The 22,144-nt window shown below is 34.1% G+C and overlaps 1 protein-coding gene across 2 annotated transcripts; it reads right to left on the bottom strand.

The window, feature by feature from the left end:
- Positions 1-1,649: 1,649 nt before the first annotated feature.
- Positions 1,650-6,413, bottom strand: LOC139852327 (probable UDP-arabinose 4-epimerase 2). Of its 2 annotated transcripts, XM_071841601.1 has the most exons (11): positions 6,339-6,387; positions 6,160-6,177; positions 5,466-5,535; positions 5,029-5,153; positions 4,757-4,870; positions 4,254-4,361; positions 4,080-4,171; positions 3,288-3,429; positions 3,103-3,197; positions 2,655-2,784; positions 1,650-2,339 (listed from the first exon to the last, which is right to left on the bottom strand). In XM_071841601.1, exons 3-11 carry the CDS (start codon positions 5,512-5,514, stop codon positions 1,956-1,958), a joined length of 1,239 nt encoding a protein of 412 aa, XP_071697702.1. In that variant the 5' UTR covers positions 5,515-5,535; positions 6,160-6,177; positions 6,339-6,387; the 3' UTR covers positions 1,650-1,955. The 2 variants fall into 2 exon arrangements, with proteins under 2 accessions (XP_071697702.1, XP_071697701.1); XM_071841600.1 differs by lacking the exon at positions 6,160-6,177 and having other exon boundaries at positions 6,339-6,413.
- Between the last annotated feature and the right edge of the window lie 15,731 nt (positions 6,414-22,144).

The following is a 22,144-nucleotide window of genomic DNA, read 5'->3' as shown; positions in this document are numbered from 1 at the left end:
TTGAAAAGCAAGAAATTTTATTTATATAATGGAAAGTTACAAGCCCTATAAATTCTATACAATATGATGATAACGGAAAAAAGCAAATGCCGCCTTCATGAATAAATCACACATTTTGACACCGCGGAACTTGAGGATTCAAGTAGGATAGAATTAACCGAACAGTACCGAACTTTCGGTGACAAAGTTGATTAATACTATCCGTTTAACCAAGTGACAAAATGCAAAGACCTATCCATGGAGAAGCATGAGTACAAAAGGACTATTTAGGACGTGAAGTAAATTAGCCAATGCCCGTTCTTTGTTGATCCGAGGTGTATGATGATGGGTTGATGAGCCATTGATGCCAATCGATTATAGACTTCTTTGCTCTTTTGGAGATCCAAGCGTAAGATTGTGATTGGATTTCAGTTAAAATTGTAGCAACACACCATTCCTTTTTGCTAAAGACATTAAGATTCCTATGTTTCCAAATAATGTATGTAGATGCCCATTTAGTGGCTTGCCATATGTATGAACCGGATTTCGACGTAGGGAACGGTTGCTCCGAGATGGTAATGTCGGTAAAGGTGGTGAGGGTGTTAGAAGGAAGGTTCCACCATTTTAGTATAGATAGCCATACACTTGATGTTTTCGGACAAAGAAAAAGAATGTGTTCAATGGTTTCGACGTGTGAGTTGCATAATGGGCAAAGAATCGAATTAAGGTCAACATTACGTTTGTCTAGTTCAATGCGAGTGGGAATTCTACCATAAATTAATCTCCAGATAAATATGTTAATTTTTTGGGGTAAAAGTTTGTTTTTCGGAGTTTTGAAGGTGTGTTGTGGAGTGGCGAGTATGGTGTTGTCGAGGATAGAAGCAAGTTTCTTTGTTGTGAAGATACCATCGTTATCTAAGGCCCACTTCCAAGTGTCAGGTTTATCAGTTAAATTAATGGAGGCAATAAGATTGTTGAGTTCCGTTAATTCGTTGAGGGTACGTCCATATGGGTTTCTCGACCAATTCCATAATCCGGTGGAAGTAGAGTTTTGTGACGTGATACGATCGGCAACCAGACCCTGATACTATTAACTTTTGTCTATATAACTTTTGTCTATTAGTTAACATGTAAATATATGAATATAATTGAAATTGTACGTAAGTGATGGATGCAGTTGCAAGTTGCTATGATGATGGAAGTATATATTTGTGTTTTTCAGATTTTGTATGTTTTTTTTGGGTAAGGGATTTTACCGGGTGAATACTATTATAAAGTATAAAATAAAATTACAATGAAGAACGACAACAAGCGAACCTTGCGGCCTTACAAACAACCAGAAACCTAGCTAGACCTTACACATCTATGACAGGACTAGCAAAACCAAGAAACCAGTAATACACCTAGAACAAGACATGAAAACAAAATAATAATACAACCAACCCGATGCCGAACGATGTCGATGCGTAGCATTTTTCTCGGCCTTAAATCTGGATGTTTCATCTTCATCAGATTCTATATCGCTCAACTCATCACAAGAGCTCCAAACGAATTAAATCTGTTTCTTTGCTGAACTTTCTAAAACAGCTTTAAGGTGAATTTAAATGATTATTACATAATAATGAAAACATCATATTAAACAATGTAGGTCCAAAATTCTATTCATTCAATATAAACCATAAAGTTGAATCTTATATGTATAACAAAGTATATAATAATGAAACTACAACCAACATTATTCAGATCTCTCATGGGTTCCTCTCATACAACTTAAACCCTAAACGAATCATGAACCGATTTTTACAACTTTTAATGCATAGGATACTCTACTCATTACAACGATAACCCTGCTCCTGACCAAAATCCATTGAAACTTCAATCAGCTTCAACGACACCATGGTGATCATGAAACAGAATGTGCATTAACTTGTCCTTTCCTACAAGTAAAAAATCATAACCAGTCTCATGAGTAACATTTAAAGCGAAGCTTTTGCGGGCCCGTATCCATTAACATGCAACTTTTGCCACCTCCACGCAACTCGTAAACTCTTTTCAAGATCTGTATATTGTGCTGACCAGTTAAGTTCACGAAGTATTTTTGACGGGTCACTAAACACTTCAGCATAGTCACCAGGTCTACGTGGCAAATAGTCAACTTTTATAGATACACCGGTTGCTTTTTTACACGCTTCAACAAACTCTTTAACTGATCTACCTCGTCCTGTACCGACATTGTAGATTCCAACTTCCCCGGGTTGGGCTTTTTCGAGAGCTTTTACATGAGCATCTACTAGATCGGTAACATCAATGTAGTCACGTATGCATGTTCCGTCTGCGGTTTTATAGTCTGTTCCTCGAACCTGTATCATACAAACAACCACAATAACAGTCAACTTTTGAAAACTTGTGCACAAAAAAAACTTGTGCATCGAATGTCTGTATTTTTTTAAAAAAAAAAAATACAGAAAAATATATACTCTTAGAAGCAAGGTATGAAAGAGATCAGTTTTTTTATATATAATTTATATTCAATAGTACAAATGTTTTTTTAGAACGGCAATTTTGGCATCGAATCCTCTCATTTGCCACCCACACACCCATTAGAAAGAAATTCCTCGCATCCATCGCGCAAAGGTACCCGAGTGTCTAATGAGGTAAGATATGAAAAAACTAACCTTGAGTCCGCTAGTAATTCCCCGAGCTGCGTCAAAACACGCACCAGATATTCTTCCGTGCTCACGTAATTCTGGTCTTGGTGCCTCTCCTAACCTTCCATCTGGATCTGATCCTATCACATTGAAGTATCTGCAAATTAATAAAAGAAAATAAAATAAAATATTTGAAAATAAGAACTCCATACTTTGTCTATTAAGTCAATATAATTTGTAAAAATTACTAATTTACTAGTATTACATGTAATCAAAAAAAAGTTTTCAAGCACTCAATATGTAATCACACTTTACCTAAAATTACATTGTGTGTATCCAACTTTAAAAGTTCCTAGTGTGTATAATGATATTAGTCATTGGATACATAGAATAGTAATAATTGTAAGTTTGATATGGATGACCCACCCATTTAGCCACGTCTAGCAAATACATATCTAGATACAGAAATACTGACCTTAAGATCATGACCGCCATGTCCGAGTTTTTATGGAAATCCAAAATAATATCTTCTGACATCTTCTTGGCTTTTCCATACGGGTTAATTGGGTTCTGAAACACGAAATAATAAATGATTACTTGAGAAAAATAGTACACATTGTACCATAAAAATTACATAACTTAATATGTACTGAAGAATACCTGAGAGGTTTCTTCTGTGATGGGCATTTTATCTGGCTCCCCGTATGTCGCACACGTACTCGAGTATATCAAAGTATTCACATTATGTTCTGCCATAGCCTCTAATACCACCAAAGTATTCAAGGTGATGTTGTGATAATATCTGCATTGTATTATGACAAAAATTCAAATTAGGCACCATTTATAAGGAGTGAGAAATACAAAGCTAATGCATTTACATGTCGAAAGTCACCTAAAGCGTATTCATGATGCATAAACCTCCCATATTTTTCAAAGTTACACTATCAATGTAATAATATCGTTTTGGGGAGCTGATATAGAGCGAAGCAAGTTTTTTGAGCTTCACCAATGAATATAAAAGGCAGATTGGAAAAAAGAAATTCATTTGAAATTTATTGGTGAATATAACAAATATATTCAACAACGAAATATTTTTTTTGTGTGTGTGTGTGTGTGTGTGTGTGTGTGTGTGTGTTACTTTTAATTGATAGATACTAATACTATTATTAAGTTATCGTTTACCAAATAATATTATTCACAATCTTTGATGAATATTAAAGAAACTTTGTTCCTTTAATATATGCCTTTGTAAATGTAACAAAATTCACTAATGAATAAATTACTTCCTTTCCTTGACTTTATCATTTTAAAACATGAATCGACTGTAGAACTTAAGAAAAAGAATGTTTGTTTATCAGACCAATCCAACCCAAACTGAATTTGGCATATACTGAAAAAGCTATTAGCCAACCCACCCATTTTGCCACCTTTGATTAATTCAACAATACTTACTTTAGGGGATCAAGGGTACTCTCCCCAACATATGCAACCGCGGCAAAGTGCATCACTGCATCAAATGCGTTTTCGGAGAATATTTTATTTACCTGAAATATTTTTATCAAGGAAACAAAACATATCGATATTAATTTAGTACATATCGTGTTTTTAGTCTACGTTAAAGGATACAGCTTTCGGATCTCCCAAGTCTGCATAAATGAATTGAAGCCTTCCCGGTTCTGGAAATAAGGCTTGCAGAACTTTAACTGCACCTAGGTTTCCACGTGAGAGATTGTCCTACCACATACATAAAAACAGACATTATAGAAACTGTTTTCATTTCGTAATAAAACTTTTACGTGTGAAAATGTAATATGCATTACCTGCAAATTTTAAGAATTTTTGTAACTAGATATGTAGTTAAAGAGAGGTATATAAATCTTTTCAAGACCTAAAATTATGAGATGAAATAAATACACACGTATTTATGTTTAAACATGCATATCACATATTCAAGTAGTTTAAGTGCTTTAAAATGGACAAGATCAACCCAAACCACCAAATAACTAAATTAGGCACACCTAACTAAGTTTTCGTTTCAAAAATGTGGGATCTTGTAGTTCAACTATTAGTACTTCATCAATAACATTAAGGATATTTAATTTTTAATTAAATATTGATTAGAGATATACCACTATAGTGACACGATAAGTGTCTTTTAGAAGGCGCAGAGAAGCATGAGAACCAATATAACCAGCACCTCCAGTTACTAACACGTGAGTAATTCCCGATTCATGACGAGAGAACTTCAAAACAGGAAACAACAAACATTATCAGACTCACAACTGTGAGAAATCAATGTTATAAAAACAATAATACTATTTAATTATGCTTTCTAACCCCCATTTATTATACATAAAATTAAAACAGATAACCGAAAAAAGGTACAGTACTCTTTACTTACTGGGCTTGGGGTGCCGAAATTCGGGGTTATCTTGATTATTGTGATGCATATTGCTATAAGACAGGCAGCAACAATAATCTTTCTCACGACACCGCCTTTTTTCACTGGATCCACAAAATCCATGCCTAACGATAACAACAAAGAAAGAATAAATATAAAGACTCTAACTTTTCATGTTACAACATATAAATCCAAAAATAATAATCATCGTCTGGCTAGCCGGCCAGCCTGTTTGGAATTTATGCACTTGGTTATATTATCAAGTCAATGGATCATAACTAGGAATCAAATGTCAAAGAGAAACATTCCATGCCCATTTTTTTATTACAAAAAAAAAAAAATTAATAATAACAAATGAGAGAGAGATAATAAAATTATATAGATGACAAATTGCGAATGAATATTAAGATATTTAGTAACTGAAATTGTTAAGTTACCTCCTAACGAATTGGGCCTGTTTGGCCTCTGAGTTCTTGGTTTTAGCATTTATAGATGAACTCCACTTCTCTAAAACAAAAATAAATGTGTTATCACTACTGAGAATCACAAAAAAAAAAAAAAGAAAAAAAGAAAAAAAAGAAGTGAAATCAACCATTAAAGGGGATCAAGCCACAACATTTGGCCAATCAAGTTAAGCAAACATTAGCATAATCAAAGGGAGGTGATTACATTTTAATTTTAATTTCTAAACAATCATATGAAGATGATGATAAAAAACAACTCAGAAGTTAAATATGCAACTAAGAATAATTAGGTCAGATACTAATTTTTTATGGTCATGGTGCAAATGAAAAACCTCAAAAACTGAAGATCTAAAAAAACTAAAGTTTATAGAAAAAAAAAAAAAAAATGTTGGAACAAATATCATCATAAAGAGAGAAAAAGGTGGTCAATTAAAATCAAACCAACACCTCATATTATTACACATTTCAGTAAAATTATAAAAAAAAAAAAGTTGACACCTTTAAAATCAAACTCAGAGTGAAAAAATTTAAAATCTCAGTAATCATCAATCAATCACATTAATCAACAAGATGAATGCATTTTAAACCAATACATACATCAAATTCATGTAAAAATGGGGTACCTTGAAAAATATGGCATATGAATAAAGATCTACAAAGTCAGTACCTTTATATCGCCATTAAACTCAATACACATGTCATTATAAGATTGAGTGATTTTGCAGAAAAGGGTCCAGGTGATTTATGTAATTAGTACTACAGCACAATTAATTAATCATCAATTCAATATAAGCTATAAATACAAAAATAAATTTAAATAAAATAAATAAATAAATAAATAAATACCAAGAATCGTTGAAGGAGACGAGGATACTTGATTATAATATGTGGGTTTTTTCATATATGTACGTTTAATTAATGAATGAAATTGGAAAATAAGCAAATGAAAGAATAAATCCGAGGCAACGACTACTTTTGGCATGAAAAAGGGTTGGTTGTAGTTGTTTGTCCTTGCTTAGACGAGTATGTTGGTGTTATTGATTTTGCTAGTCCTTATGTTTTGTAGGTCTAGCTTGTTTTTGTGGTTTTGTGTGAGGCCGTAAGGTATGCTTGCGGTCGTTGTTCTTATTTTTATTTTTTATTATTTTTACAAATAATATTTACCGGGTGAAACCTTTTGACAAAAAAGAATAAATCCTATTATTATGTTTTGAGATACATAGTACGTTAGTCGTTGGGTGGGGCAGAGTGGGGTGGGGAAATGGGTGGGTCCGGGAAATGGGTGGGTCAGGGTGGATCTTCAATATGCCAAATATATGTGTGTGTGCTTATATGTTGTTTTCATAGTTGGATACCTACTTGGATCTTAGAACTGAGATCGCAATCGAATTAGCAACAACCAAATAGATAAAGTGTAACTTCACAAGTGTGTTGGTTTCATAATTCATAATTGACATTTTGGATACATTTGTACTTGCTCATATACGGTTATGGTTGAAGAAATTGTTTTTTGTCTTTTTCTCCATCACATTTTTATCGAGTTACCTGTACATTTTACTTTTTCTTCTATTATTTTACCTACTACGCAGATGGAGAGATGCAAGTAATTATACTTTCGTTGAGATTGCATCCTTTTGAAGGTGTGATTTATATGACTATTGAAGTTTGGTTTGGTATAGCGGTAGCGTTTGATCTTACATAGTTGCTATCTATACGTGTTTCTTACTGATATTGTACCCTACCTCCCGTTCGTGCACAATAGCTTCGCAATTTACTTCGGTGAAATTTGCCACAATATATAGTACGAAGGAAACATCAGCTACAATTAACGAGGTCCAGAAACCAGAGTAAGATTAGTGATCTTGGAGCCCATAAACCTCGGTCAATTACAAAGTTAAGCTAGCTGAACTATTCCTAGCTCGGCTGCATGCTCGTACAGCAAAGGAAAGGGACAAGATTGCTTTCCTCTGCAGTTATACGAATAAGGAAAGGTCAACTAGTATTCCAAAAGCATTGGGAACTAGCGAGCCAGTCAGGGGCGGAGCTAGGATTTGAAGATAGAGGTGGCTTACTTGATACTTACATACTCAAAATTTTTATTTTTTCCAGTTTATAAAACAATTTTATTGAAGAGTTATCTTGAGTAACATTATTTATTTTCATTTATGGTTTGTGTTTATTACACATTTCATAATATTTTCTACTTGTCTTGTGATTGTTAACCATAAACACTGCTACTTATTTGAATGAAAAGAATCACAATTTTTTGTTTCATAGATTTTAACCTAATCTTTAACTTTAATGTAAAATCATAATAGTAAATAAATAGTAAATAATGGTATAATCTACTGGAACCAAAAAAGTTTTTACATAACAGTATAACAACATAAATATCATAACCATGAAATGCAATCATTAATAACATATTTTATTAAAATTAATACAACTTAAAATAAGAGAAATATGAACGTACTAAAGTAATATGATATTAACTAATTCAATTACAATATGGAATTGAAATGAATAAAGAATAAAAAATACAATAAAACCTTCAAACATAATGCATTGTACTTGAAATATATTTATTTGTTTTCCGTGTAATAGATAGTGTATTTATTTATATCACAAGTATGTAAATAAGTAATTGTTCTATAGACTTGAACTATTAATTGTGATTTGTCATGTAAAATTAAGTAAAATCATTGGTTAAGGGAGACTTTTTAAATAAATTAAAACACACATGTAAAGAAAAACACATAATGGGCCATTGATTTCCTATTACATTTGGGCCTATTGGGGGAGGTCTAGCATCCCCCTGCCCCCTCCCTAGCTCCGCTATTGGAGCCAGTATGGGAAGCCGCTCCAATTCGCATATAAATATAATAGAATGCAGGATACACTCCACATTCAACATTCACTCTCATTCTAACATCATATGTTACATTACTTACCTCGGTGGCATAAAACAATCACTTGATTGTTACCTTCAGGGAATCGCCAGCGAACAAAGCAAAAACCGTAATCACCCCATTCCACATCACGGTGACTTGGATATCCCCATATCAATATAAGATAGCCTGTTATTGTACAAACAGTTGGCGCCATCCGTGGGACTCACATTTTCATATATCTTGTTGAGAAAGAACCGACGCCATGGCGGACTCCAGTCACATACCTCCGAGTTTTACACCACCAAGGAGCGCACAAACTTCAGATTCACCACAGCTGGAGTTTTCGACTGTGGGGACTCTCACTAAGTCGCCCGTCACTCCCACCGCGTTTGTCTCAACGAACTGCCATGGATCGCATTCTGAGAAGCCACCTCCGTTGATAGACAAAACCTTCGTGCTAAGCAACTATGATCACATCAGGTCAGTAATAAGGAGCTTAAGGGATACGGGTATCTTGCAAAGTAGGCGGGTGCTGACATATGAGAGCGAAGAGTACGACGAAGCACTGGAAATGGAACCACCAAACCAAAACCTCCAGCCTAGGAGCTTGCCAGCAAACTCATCAACGCAAGCTACAACCCAGACGAGAGAAACCACAAGTGTGCCTCAGGTAACCCTAACTATACCCACATCGCCTCTCTATACTTGCAATATGTCAGCTCCAACCATGTCCATAGCACCTCAAGCACCGAATAAGCATATACCGCCACCTCACCCAAACTGGGGTTGTGCCATACAGCCAAACCAATACGTATGGGCCCAAGGAAATCCATATGTTGCTCCCAACATGCCATATATAGACACAACCCCTGTAGAAAGCTTACCGAATGTCCCATTGCAACAAGGGACCAACCACTCTTACTTTCAAAATTGGAACCTGCCGCCACAACAAATGAAGCGACCCGTCCTAATCCATAAGGACGAATACGATAACATATGATTCCATTGCGAAGTATTTGACCTCTATATGATACATTTTACAAACATTGCATTCGTTTTTAAAAGACAAACTTTCATTACATCGAAAGTTGACGGCATGCATACCATTTCATAATATATCCAACTATAATTGACTTAATAATAATCTTGATGAACTCGACGACTCGAATGCAACGTCTTTTCAAATATGTCATGAATGACTCCAAGTAATATCTCTAATATGAGCAAATGCACAACGGAAGATTTCTTTCATACCTGAGAATAAACATGCTTTCAAGTGTCAACCAAAAGGTTGGTGAGTTCATAGTTTATCATAAAACAATAAAATTCATTATTTTGATAGACCACAAGATTTAAATCCTGCATGGTACAAATGGGCCCGAATCCTATACCCACCTGTAATGTACATGCGATATCTTTTAAATACAGTACACCTTTCTCGTGTACGAAATCATCTTTCATAAATCTTAGTAGCCGTACACATATCTTGTGCACAAAAATAACATACACATAACCTGTGTATAAAATCATTCTCTCGATACATAACATTCACTTTTCATTGCTTTCATAGCTTGGCTTGGTAACCGACCTTAACATATAATGCGCATAATAATATCCCCAAAATAGAACATCTCGTATGTATAATAATCATATAAACTTTGAAGTACTAAACACCACGCCCACTAGCCCTTCCGTCTAGTGAACATTTTGGGTGGGGGTGTTAAACCCGGTAGCTACCTTTAGGATTCACGTGAATTAGGACCATACCCGATTCTAATTTTTAGGTTACCAAGCAATAATAATCAGGGGAAAAATATTCATATAAATTGTGGCAATTATCACGTCCACATAATTCAATGGTGGCAATTATCACGTTCACATAATTCATTCGAGGAATGTTTTGCTTGTGTCTATCTCGTCAAACATTTATAAAAGCATTTCATGTATTCGCAGTTCAAAATGTATTTCAAAAGCATTTAATAAAGCAGTTGTAAAAGTAGCGCATGTATTCTCAGTCCCAAAAATGTAAAGAGTAAAAGGGAATCAAATGAACTCACCATACTGTATTTTGTAGTAAAAATACATATGAAGGCATTGAACAACTGAACAATGCAGGGTTGGTCTCGGATTCACGAACCTATATCATTTGTATATTTATTAATATACATAATTGAAATCGAATGAGTTTATATATATAACTTATTAATGATGTTATTTTTATATTAATAATATACTTATATTTCATATATTCCTTTTGTATAATAAAAAAGTATTTTGTTATGTTATATGTGTTAAATATATATATATATATATATATATATATATATATATATATATATATATATATATATATATATATATATATATTTATGTATTTTATTCGTTTATCTAAACAGTAGTTCTAATTATACTAAATTAATATTAGTAGTGATAAAAATAATGATAATAACATTATTAATATATGAAATGTCCCGTTCTTATTGATTAAAAACGTTCCATATTAATTGATTTCGTTGCGAAGTTTTGACCTCTATATGAGACGTTTTTCAAAGACTGCATTCATTTTTAAAACAAACCATAACCTTTATTTCATAAATAAAGGTTTAAAAGCTTTACGTAGATTATCAAATAATGATAATCTAAAATATCCTGTTTACACACGACCATTACATAATGGTTTACAATACAAATATGTTACATCGAAACCAGTTTCTTGAATGCAGTTTTTACACAATATCATACAAACATGGACTCCAAATCTTGTCCTTATTTTAGTATGCAACAGCGGAAGCTCTTAGTATTCACCTGAGAATAAACATGCTTTAAACGTCAACAAAACTGTTGGTGAGTTATAGGTTTAACCTATATATATCAAATCGTAACAATAGACCACAAGATTTCATATTTCAATACACATCCCATACATAGAGATAAAAATCATTCATATGGTGAACACCTGGTAACCAACATTAACAAGATGCATATATAAGAATATCCCCATCATTCCGGGACACCCTTCGGATATGATATAAATTTCGAAGTACTAAAGCATCCGGTACTTTGGATGGGGTTTGTTAGGCCCAATAGATCTATCTTTAGGATTCGCGTCAATTAGGGTGTCTGTTCCCTAATTCTTAGATTACCAGACTTAATAAAAAGGGGCATATTCGATTTTGATAATTCAACCATAGAATGTAGTTTCACGTACTTGTGTCTATTTTGTAAATCATTTATAAAACCTGCATGTATTCTCATCCCAAAAATATTAGATTTTAAAAGTGGGACTATAACTCACTTTCACAGATTTTTACTTCGTCGGGAAGTAAGACTTGGCCACTGGTTGATTCACGAACCTATAACAATATATACATATATATCAAAGTATGTTCAAAATATATTTACAACACTTTTAATATATTTTGATGTTTTAAGTTTATTAAGTCAGTTGTCCTCGTTAGTAACCTACAACTAGTTGTCCACAGTTAGATGTACAGAAATAAATTGATAAATATTATCTTGAATCAATCCACGACCCAGTGTATACGTATCTCAGTATTGATCACAACTCAAACTATATATATTTTGAAATCAACCTCAACCCTATATAGCTAACTCCAACATTCACATATAGAGTGTCTATGGTTGTTATGAAATATATATAGATGTGTCGACATGATAGGTCGAAACATTGTATACGTGTCTATGGTATCTCAAGATTACATAATATACAATACAAGTTGATTAAGTTATGGTTGGAATAGATTTGTTACCAATTTTCACGTAGCTAAAATGAGAAAAATTATCCAATCTTGTTTTACCCATAACTTCTTCATTTTAAATCCGTTTTGAGTGAATCAAATTGCTATGGTTTCATATTGAACTCTATTTTATGAATCTAAACAGAAAAAGTATAGGTTTATAGTCATAAAAATAAGTTACAAGTCATTTTTGTAAAGGTAGTCATTTCAGTCGAAAGAACGACGTCTAGATGACCATTTTAGAAAACATACTTCCACTTTGAGTTTAACCATAATTTTTGGATATAGTTTCATGTTCATAATAAAAATCATTTTTACAGAATAACAACTTTTAAATCAAAGTTTATCATAGTTTTTAATTAACTAACCCAAAACAGCCCGCGGTGTTACTACGACGGCGTAAATCCGGTTTTATGGTGTTTTTCGTATTTCCAGGTTTTAAATCATTAAGTTAGCATATCATATAGATACATAACATGTGTTTAGTTGATTTTAAAAGTCAAGTTAGAAGGATTAACTTTTATTTGCCAATAAGTTTAGAATTAACTAAACTATGTTCTAGTGATTACAAGTTTAAACCTTCGAATAAGATAGCTTTATATGTATGAATAGAATGATGTTATGAACATCATTACTACCTCAAGTTCCTTGGATAAACCTACTAGAAATGAGAAAAATAGATCTAGCTTCAAAGGATCCTTGGATGGCTTGAAAGTTCTTGAAGCAGAATCATGACACGAAAACAATTTCAAGTAAGATTTCCACTCGAAATAAGATTGTTATAGTTATAGAAATTGAATTAAAGTTTGAATATGATTATTACCTTGTATTAGAAAGATAACCTACTGTAAGTAACAAAGGTTTCTTGATCTTGGATGATTACTTGGAATGGATTTAGAAAACTTGAAAGTAAACTTGCAATCTTGGAAGTATTCTTGATTTTATGAAACTAGAACTTTTGGAATTTATGAAGAACACTTAGAACTTGAAGATAGAACTTGAGAGAGATCAATTAGATGAAGAAAATTGAAGAATGAAAGTGTTTGTAGGTGTTTTTGGTCATTGGTGTACGGATTAGATATAAAAAATATGTAATTTTGTTTTCATGTAAATAAGTCATGAATTATTACTCATATTTTTGTAATTTTATGAGATATTTTATGCTAGTTGCCAAATGATGGTTCCCACATGTGTTAGGTGACTCACATGGGCTGCTAAGAGCTGATCATTGGAGTGTATATACCAATAGTACATACATCTAAAAGTTGTGTATTGTACGAGTACGAATACGGGTGCATACGAGTAGAATTGTTGATGAAACTGAACGAGGATGTATGTAACGACCCGGATTTTTCCGATCGTTTTATACTTATGAGATTAATATTTACATAAAATAAACCTTACCAACATGATAAGCAATCCAAACTGTTGAGACTTATGTTTTTGAAAAGAGTTTCACACAACGTTTGACCGTCCAATTTGACCGATGATATCATGAACTATATAACACACGATAATTATACGATTATGTATATGTACATATCTATACATATTTAACATGATTTAAGGATGGTTTAACATTTCATTGTGAACTAACAACAATGAGTTATAAGTATACTTTGAGACCACTAATTTAAGTTTTCAAAATGATAACTATATGTAACATTCTTTGACATATATACTTACAATCTATAATGTGTTGGTGATCTATGTCACCAATATGATTTAAGTGTAATGGGATTAATTTGTAACCAAAATAATCTTGATAAATGTCGAACAAGTTTGGGGAAGTGTGGAGTGCACACTTGTTTGAACTTATCTTGATTATGACGGGGGTTCAGGGGCAGCGCCCCCGATAAGCGGGGTCCAAGGGGTGGCAACCCCTGGTGGGGTCCAACATTGCTTTATTAAAAATGTCTTAAAATTTTATTTTGGCCCGGTTTGACCCAAAAATAAAAGCCCAGTTTTGAGCCTCTTTTACAGTTATAAACCCGTCCATATTTGAATTCTCGTTCCGATTCCTCAAAATTTCTACAAGTATATCTAGGGTATATGTAACCGTATCATACCCAGCTTCTATATGTATATACTATTGGTATATACCAATAATAAACTTCAATGATCAGCCACTAGACATGATGTTACATGTGGGAACCAGCCATTTAACCTCATGTGTGACTTTTGTGCAAGAAAACAAACTAAATCTCCTATATATCCATCCCATAATCATGCTATTTTGCACACACACACATACAATTTCATTTCCAATTTTCTTTCAAGTTAATTCACTCCCTAATCTCTCTTCATTTACCTACTCAAGAACGTATCAATATAGTCATCCGATTTCAAGGAGATTACTTCCAATCTTTCAATCCCAATCCACCACTCTTTTGATTCCAAGATTTTTCTTACCTTTTCCAGTAGCTTTGTCCAAGTAACTTGAGGTAGTAACCTTATTCATAACCTTATTCGATTCATATTTATATAGCTATCTTATTTTGTGTTGTAAAATTTTAACAACAAGAACATAGTTTGAGTGATTTCAAACTTGTTCGCAAACTAAATAGATCCTTCTAATTTGATTTTTAAAAACACTTCAAGACCTGTAATATATCATATTATGACAAAATCGGATTAATCATATCTTGGCTAATTAACATAATATTTAATATATATTTACTTATGATTTGATTTTATATATTTCAGGACCACCCGTAAACAACACGAGAAGATTAATCATAAGACCTCATGATTGTACGCAACACGTCATTTGACAACACGGTAATTTATGTACGCAACACGTCACTTGACAACATGGTACCATGGGTCGAGATTAATTCTGATCAATACGAATACGATGGGGTCTTTATTTATTTTATTTAAGCAACTAATTGTGGACCACTAGCATCGGACTGCTAACTACGGACTAAGAAAATATTAAAAGTATTAAAAGTATATATATATATATATATATATATATATATATATATATATATGTAACGATTACTTAAAAAGAAAATATGTTGATATATTATATATATGGTTAGGTTCGTGATATCTATCGGAGACCAAGTCAAGTTAAATACCTTCAAGACAAAAGTGAGTATATAGTCCCACTTTTAAACTCTAAATATTTCTGGATGAGAATACATGCATTTTATGATTTACGTTATGGACACAAGTGATTAAAAATATATATTCTACGTTGAGTTGTACCACTGGCATACTTCCCTGTAACTTCGTAACTACTATTTACATGAGGTATTGTAAATGCGAATCCTGTTGATAGATCTATCGGGCCTGACAACCCCAACCGGACTGGACGACCAGTATTCAACGGTTGCACAGTACTTCGTTTAGGTAACTACACTTGGTACGGTGTAGTAAGATTTCACAATAAAGGGAATATGCGACGTTGATTAAATGTTAAGTATGGTTATCAAGTGCTCAACAACTTAGAATATTTTTATTAGAACATTTATATATGAAATCTTGTGGTCTATATTTATAACGCTGCCGGCATTAAACCTATATCTCACCAACTTTATGTTGACGTTTTAAGCATGTTTATTCTCATGTGATAACTAAAAGCTTCCGCTGCAACATGTTGAATTTAAGCAAGATCTTGAGTATGCATATTTGTGTCAAAAATAAAACTGCATATCGGAGGATTTGTAATGTAAAATATGTTGGAAGTCGTATTGTTATTATCACATGTAAAGTTTGTAAGTCTAAGATTATCGCTAAACGATAATCATTATTAAGTTGTTTAAACCTTGTATTTGTAATAAAAGCTATGGTTTGTATTGTAAAAACGAATGCAGTTTTTGAAAAATGTCGCATATAGAGGTCAATACCTCGTGATGAAATCATATGTTATTGTATTCGTCCTTATGGTTAAGGTCGGGTTATGACAATGTAATTGTAAGCATTTTTGTTAAGTAGAAGTATTTTGATAAGTGTCTTGAAGTCTTTCAAAAGTGTATGAATACATATTAAAACACTACATGTATATACATTTTAACTGAGTCGTTAAGTCATCGTTAGTCGTTACATGTAAATGTTGTTTTGAAACCTTTAGGTTAACGATCTTGTTGAATGTTGTTAACCCGTTATTTATTATGACAAATGAGATGTTAAATTGTTATATTATCATGATATTATGATATATAATATATCTTAGTATGATATATATACAGTTAAATGTCGTTACAACGATAATCGTTACATATATGTCTCGTTTCGAAATCATTAAGTTAGTAGTCTTATTTTTACATATGTATTTCATTGTTAATACACTTAATAATATATTTACTTATCATTTAACATAATTAACCAAGTGTATCAATATCTTAATATGATTCATATGTACCTAGTAAGACGTTGTTATAACGATAATCGTTATATATATCGTTTTCGAGTTTCTTAAATTAATAGTCTCATTTTTATGTATATAACTCATTGTTAAAATACCTAATTAGATACATACTTATAATAAAATCATGTTAACTATATATATAACCATATATATGTCATCGTATATTTTTTACAAGTTTTAACGTTCGTGAATCACCGGTCAACTTGTGTGGTCAATTGTCTATATGAAACCTATTTCAATTAATCAAGTCTTAACAAGTTTGATTGCTTAACATGTTGGAAACACTTAATCATGTAAATAACAATTTCATTTAATATATATATATATATATATATATATATATATATATATATATATATATATATATATATATATATATATATATATATATATATATATATATAAACATGGAAAAGTTCGGGTCACTACAGTACCTACCCGTTAAATAAATTTCGTCCCGAAATTTTAAGCAGTTGGAGGTGTTGACGTATCTTCTGGAAATAAATGGGGGTATTTCTTCTTCATCTGATCTTCACGATCCTAGGTGAACTCGGGTCCTCTACGAGTATTCCATTGAACCTTAACAATCGGTATCTTGTTTTGTTTAAGTCTCTTAACCTCACGATCCATTATTTTAACGGGTTCTTCAATGAATTGAAGTTTTTCATTGATTTGGATTTCGTCCAACGGAATAGTGAGATCTTCTTTAGCAAAACATTTCTTCAAATTTGAGACGTGGAAAGTGTTATGTACAGCCGCGAGTTGTTGAGGTAGCTCCAGTTGGTAAGCTACTGGTCCGACACGATCTATAATCTTGAATGGTCCAATGTACCTTGGATTTAGTTTCCACCGTTTACCAAATCGAACAACGCCTTTCCAAGGTGAAACCTTAAGCATGACCATTTCTCCAATTTCAAACTCTATATCTTTTCTTTTGCTGTCCGCGTAGCTCTTTTGTCGACTCTGGGCGGTTTTCAATCTTTGTTGAATTTGGATGATTTTCTCGGTAGTTTCTTGTATTATCTCCGGACCCGTAATCTGTCTATCCCCCACTTCACTCCAACAAATCAGAGACCTGCACTTTCTACCATAAAGTGCTTCAAACGGCGCCATCTCAATGGTTGAATGGTAGCTGTTGTTGTAGGAAAATTCTGCTAACGGTAGATGTCGATCCCAACTATTTCCGAAATCAATAACACAAGCTCGTAGCATGTCTTCAAGCGTTTGTATCGTCCTTTCGCTCTGCCCATCAGTTTGTGGATGATAGGCAGTACTCATGTCTAGACGAGTTCCCAATGCTTTTTGTAATGTCTGCCAGAATCTTGAAATAAATCTGCCATCCCTATCAGAGATAATAGAGATTGGTATTCCATGTCTGGAGATGAATTCCTTCAAATACAGTCGTGCTAACTTCTCCATCTTGTCATCTTCTCTTATTGGTAGGAAGTGTGCTGACTTGGTGAGATGATCAACTATTACCCAAATAGTATCATAACCACTTGCAGTCCTTGGCAATTTAGTAATGAAATCCATGGTAATGTTTTCCCATTTCCATTTCAGGATTTCAGGTTGTTGTAGTAGACCTGATGGTTTCTGATGTTCAGCGTTGACCTTAGAACACGTCAAACATTCTCCTACATATTTAGCAATATCAGCTTTCATACCTGGCCACCAAAAATGTTTCTTAAGATCCTTGTACATCTTTCCCGTTCCAGGATGTATTGAGTATCTGGTTTTATGAGCTTCTCTAAGTACCATTTCTCTCATATCTCCAAATTTTGGTACCCAAAGTCTTTCAGCCCTATACCGGGTTCCGTCTTCCTGAATATTAAGATGCTTCTCTGATCCTTTGGGTATTTCATCCTTTAAATTTCCCTCTTTTAAAACTCCTTGTTGCGCCTCCTTTATTTGAGTAGTAAGGTTAGTGTGAATCATTATATTCATAGATTTTACTCGAATGGGTTCTCTGTCCTTTCTGCTCAAGGCGTCGGCTACCACATTTGCCTTCCCCGGGTGGTAACGAATCTCAAAGTCGTAATCATTCAACAATTCAATCTACCTACGATGCCTCATATTCAGTTGTTTATGATTAAATATGTGTTGAAGACTTTTGTGGTCGGTATATATAATACTTTTGACCCCATATAAGTAGTGCCTCCAAGTCTTTAATGTAAAAACAACCGCGCCTAATTCCAAATCATGCGTCGTATAATTTTGCTCGTGAATCTTCAATTGTCTAGACGCATAAGCAATCACCTTCGTCCGTTGCATTAATACACAACCGAGACCTTGCTTTGATGCATCACAATAAATCACAAAATCATCATTCCCTTCAGGCAATGACAATATAGGTGCTGTAGTTAGCTTTTTCTTCAATAATTGAAACGCCTTCTCTTGTTCATCCTTCCATTCAAATTTCTTTCCTTTATGCGTTAATGCAGTCAAGGGTTTTGCTATTTTGGAGAAATCTTGGATGAATCTTCTGTAGTAACCAGCCAATCCTAAAAATTGACGTATATGCTTCGGAGTTTTTGGGGTTTCCCACTTTTCAACGGTTTTGATCTTTACAGGGTCCACCTGGATACCTTCTTTGTTCACTATGTGACCGAGGAATTGAACTTCTTCCAACCAAAATGCACACTTTGAAAACTTAGCGTACAGTTTTTCTTTCCTCAATACTTCTAGCACTTTTCTCAAATGTTCGTCGTGCTCTTGATCATTCTTTGAGTAAATAAGTATGTCATCGATGAAAACAATGACAAACTTGTCAAGATATGGCCCACGCACTCGGTTCATAAGGTCCATGAACACAGCTGGTGCGTTAGTCAATCCAAACGGCATAACCATAAACTCGTAATGACCATAACGCGTCCTAAAAGCAGTTTTTGGAATATCATCCTCCTTTACTCGCATTTAATGATATCCAGAACGTAAATCGATCTTCGAATAAACCGACGAGCCTTGTAGTTGATCAAATAAGTCGTCAATTCTCGGCAGTGGATAACGGTTTTTGATGGTAAGTTTGTTCAACTCTCTGTAGTCAATACACAACCTAAATGTACCATCCTTCTTCTTGACAAACAAAACAGGAGCTCCCCATGGTGATGTGCTTGGTCGAATGAAACCACGTTGTAATAGTTCTTGCAGTTGGCTTTGCAGTTCTTTCATCTAGCTGGGTGCGAGTCTATAAGGAGCACGAGCTATTGGTGCAGCTCCTGGTACAAAATCTATTTGAAATTCAACAGATCGATGTGGAGGTAGTCCCGGTAATTCTTTCAGAAATACATCGGGAAATTCTTTTGCGACGGGAACATCATTGATGCTCTTTTCTTCAGTTTGTACTTTCTCGACGTGTGCTAGAACAGCATAGCAACCTTTTCTTATCAGTTTTTGTGCCTTCAAATTACTAATAAGATGTAGCTTCGTGTTGCCCTTTTCTCCGTACACCATTAAGGGTTCTCCTTCTTCTCGTACAATGCGAATTGCATTTTTATAACATACGATCTATGCTTTCACCTTCATCAGCCAGTCCATGCCAACTATTACATCAAAACTCCCTAATTCTACTGGTATCAAATCAATCTTAAATATTTCGCTACCCAGTTTAATTTCTCGATTCCGGCATATATTATCTGCTGAAATTAATTTACCGTTTGCTAATTCGAGTAAAAATTTACTATCCAACGGCGTCAATGGACAACTTAATTTAGCACAAAAATCTCTACTCATATAGCTTCTATCCGCACCCGAATCAAATAAAACGTAAGCAGATTTATTGTCAATAAGAAATGTACCCGTAACAAGCTCCGGGTCTTCCTGTGCCTCTGCCGCATTAATATTGAAAACTCTTCCGCGGCCTTGTCCATTCGTGTTCTCCTGGTTCGGGCAATTTCTAATAATGTGGCCTGGTTTTCCACATTTATAACAAACTACATTGGCATAACTTGCTCTGACACTACTTGCTCCGCCATTTCTCGTTCCGACACCATTTGTTCCTTTCGTTCTGTTAACCCCTGGTCCGTAGACCTCACACTTCGCCGCGCTATGACCATTTCTTTTACACTTGTTGCAAAATTTGGTGCAGAACCCCGAGTGATACTTTTCACACCTTTGGCATAGCTGCTTCTGATTGTTGTTGTTGTTGCGGTTGTTATTGTTGTTGGGATGATTGTTGTAGTTGTTGTTGTTGTTGTTGTTGTTGTTGTTGTTGTTGTTGGGCCGTTTGTTGTAGTTGCGATTGATGTTGCGATTGTTGGGATAATTGTTGCGATTATTATTGTAATTGCTGTTGTTGTTGTATTGGTGATTCTTATCACCGTTTTCCTCCCACTTTCTTTTGACTTGCTTCACATTGGCCTCTTCAGCCGTCTGTTCTTTAATTCTTTCCTCAATCTGGTTCACTAGTTTGTGAGCCATTCTACATGCATGTTGTATGGAGGCGGGCTCATGTGAACTTATATCTTCTTGGATTCTTTCCGGTAATCCTTTCACAAATGCGTCGATCTTCTCTTCCTCATCTTCGAACGCTCCCGGACACAATAGGTACAATTCTGTGAATCGTTTTTCGTACGTGGTAATATCAAATCCTTGGGTTCGTAACCCTCTAAGTTCTATCTTGAGCTTATTGACCTCGGTTCTGGGACGGTACTTCTCATTTATCAAGTGCTTGAATGCTGACCACGGTAGTGCGTACGCATCATCTTGTCCCACTTGCTCTAGATAGGTATTCCACCATGTTAACGCAGAAACTGTGAAGGTATGCGTAGCGTACTTCACTTTGTCCTCTTCAGTACACTTACTTATGGCAAACACCGATTCGAACTTCTTGGTCCACCGTTTCAATCCGATCGGTCCTTCGGTTCCATCAAATTCCAAAGGTTTGCAGGCAGTGAATTCTTTGTAGGTGCATCCTACACGATTTCCTGTACTGCTAGATCCAAGATTATTGTTGGTATGTAGCGCAGCCTGTACTGCGGCTATGTTTGAAGCTAGAAAAGTACGGAATTCCTCTTCATTCATATTCACGGTGTGTTGAGTAGTCGGTGCCATTTCCTTCAAAATAGTCAAATGGAACAAGTTAATCATACAGAATATTAAGAGTAGTTAATAGTATTTCGTAGCATAATATGAACTCATTTATAAAAGCTTTTTCTTCATATTAGCGTTTTATAAGTTTAAATTCGGGTAGTACCTACCCGTTAAGTTCATACTTAGTAGCTAATATACAATTCAACTACTACAATTCTATATGAAAAACTGATTATAATAATATTTCGCGTTCAAACTTTTATACAATATTTTACAAACTTACAATACCGCTTATTTTATATAAAGCATGAAATATAGCACACAATAACTTTGATACAAGATAGTTGTGAAGATAATTCTAGCTAGTACACAAGTCGTTCAGCAAAGGCAATAAAGACACGTAATTCATACGTCCAGAAACAAGTCATGCATTCTGGTTTTACTAGGACTACTTCCCATCCTTGGTCTTGTGGAACATAACCGTTATGACCGTTGATAAGACAGCGTGTTGTAACATCGTCAAAGGGACGAGGGTTACGTAATGACCAACAGTCTCGTAATAACCTAAAAACCTCATTTCTTACCCCAATTACCGAC

Source organism: Rutidosis leptorrhynchoides, chromosome 6 (genome assembly GCF_046630445.1).
Source record: "Rutidosis leptorrhynchoides isolate AG116_Rl617_1_P2 chromosome 6, CSIRO_AGI_Rlap_v1, whole genome shotgun sequence".
NCBI classification, from domain to species: domain Eukaryota; kingdom Viridiplantae; phylum Streptophyta; class Magnoliopsida; order Asterales; family Asteraceae; genus Rutidosis; species Rutidosis leptorrhynchoides.
Note: the sequence above shows the minus strand (reverse complement) of the source record. Positions and strands in the feature narration are given on the sequence as shown.

Bases quoted from the DNA above. Each gene is read 5' to 3' on its own strand.
- LOC139852327 (XM_071841600.1), bottom strand. From the start codon at position 5,514: ATGCTAAAACCAAGAACTCAGAGGCCAAACAGGCCCAATTCGTTAGGA. The intron at 4,871-5,028 runs GTAAGTAAAGAG...CCTGTTTTGAAG, and splicing joins ATTTCGGCACCCCAAGCCCA to TTCTCTCGTCATGAATCGGG. The intron at 2,340-2,654 runs GTTAGTTTTTTC...TGTATGATACAG, and splicing joins GAATTACTAGCGGACTCAAG to GTTCGAGGAACAGACTATAA.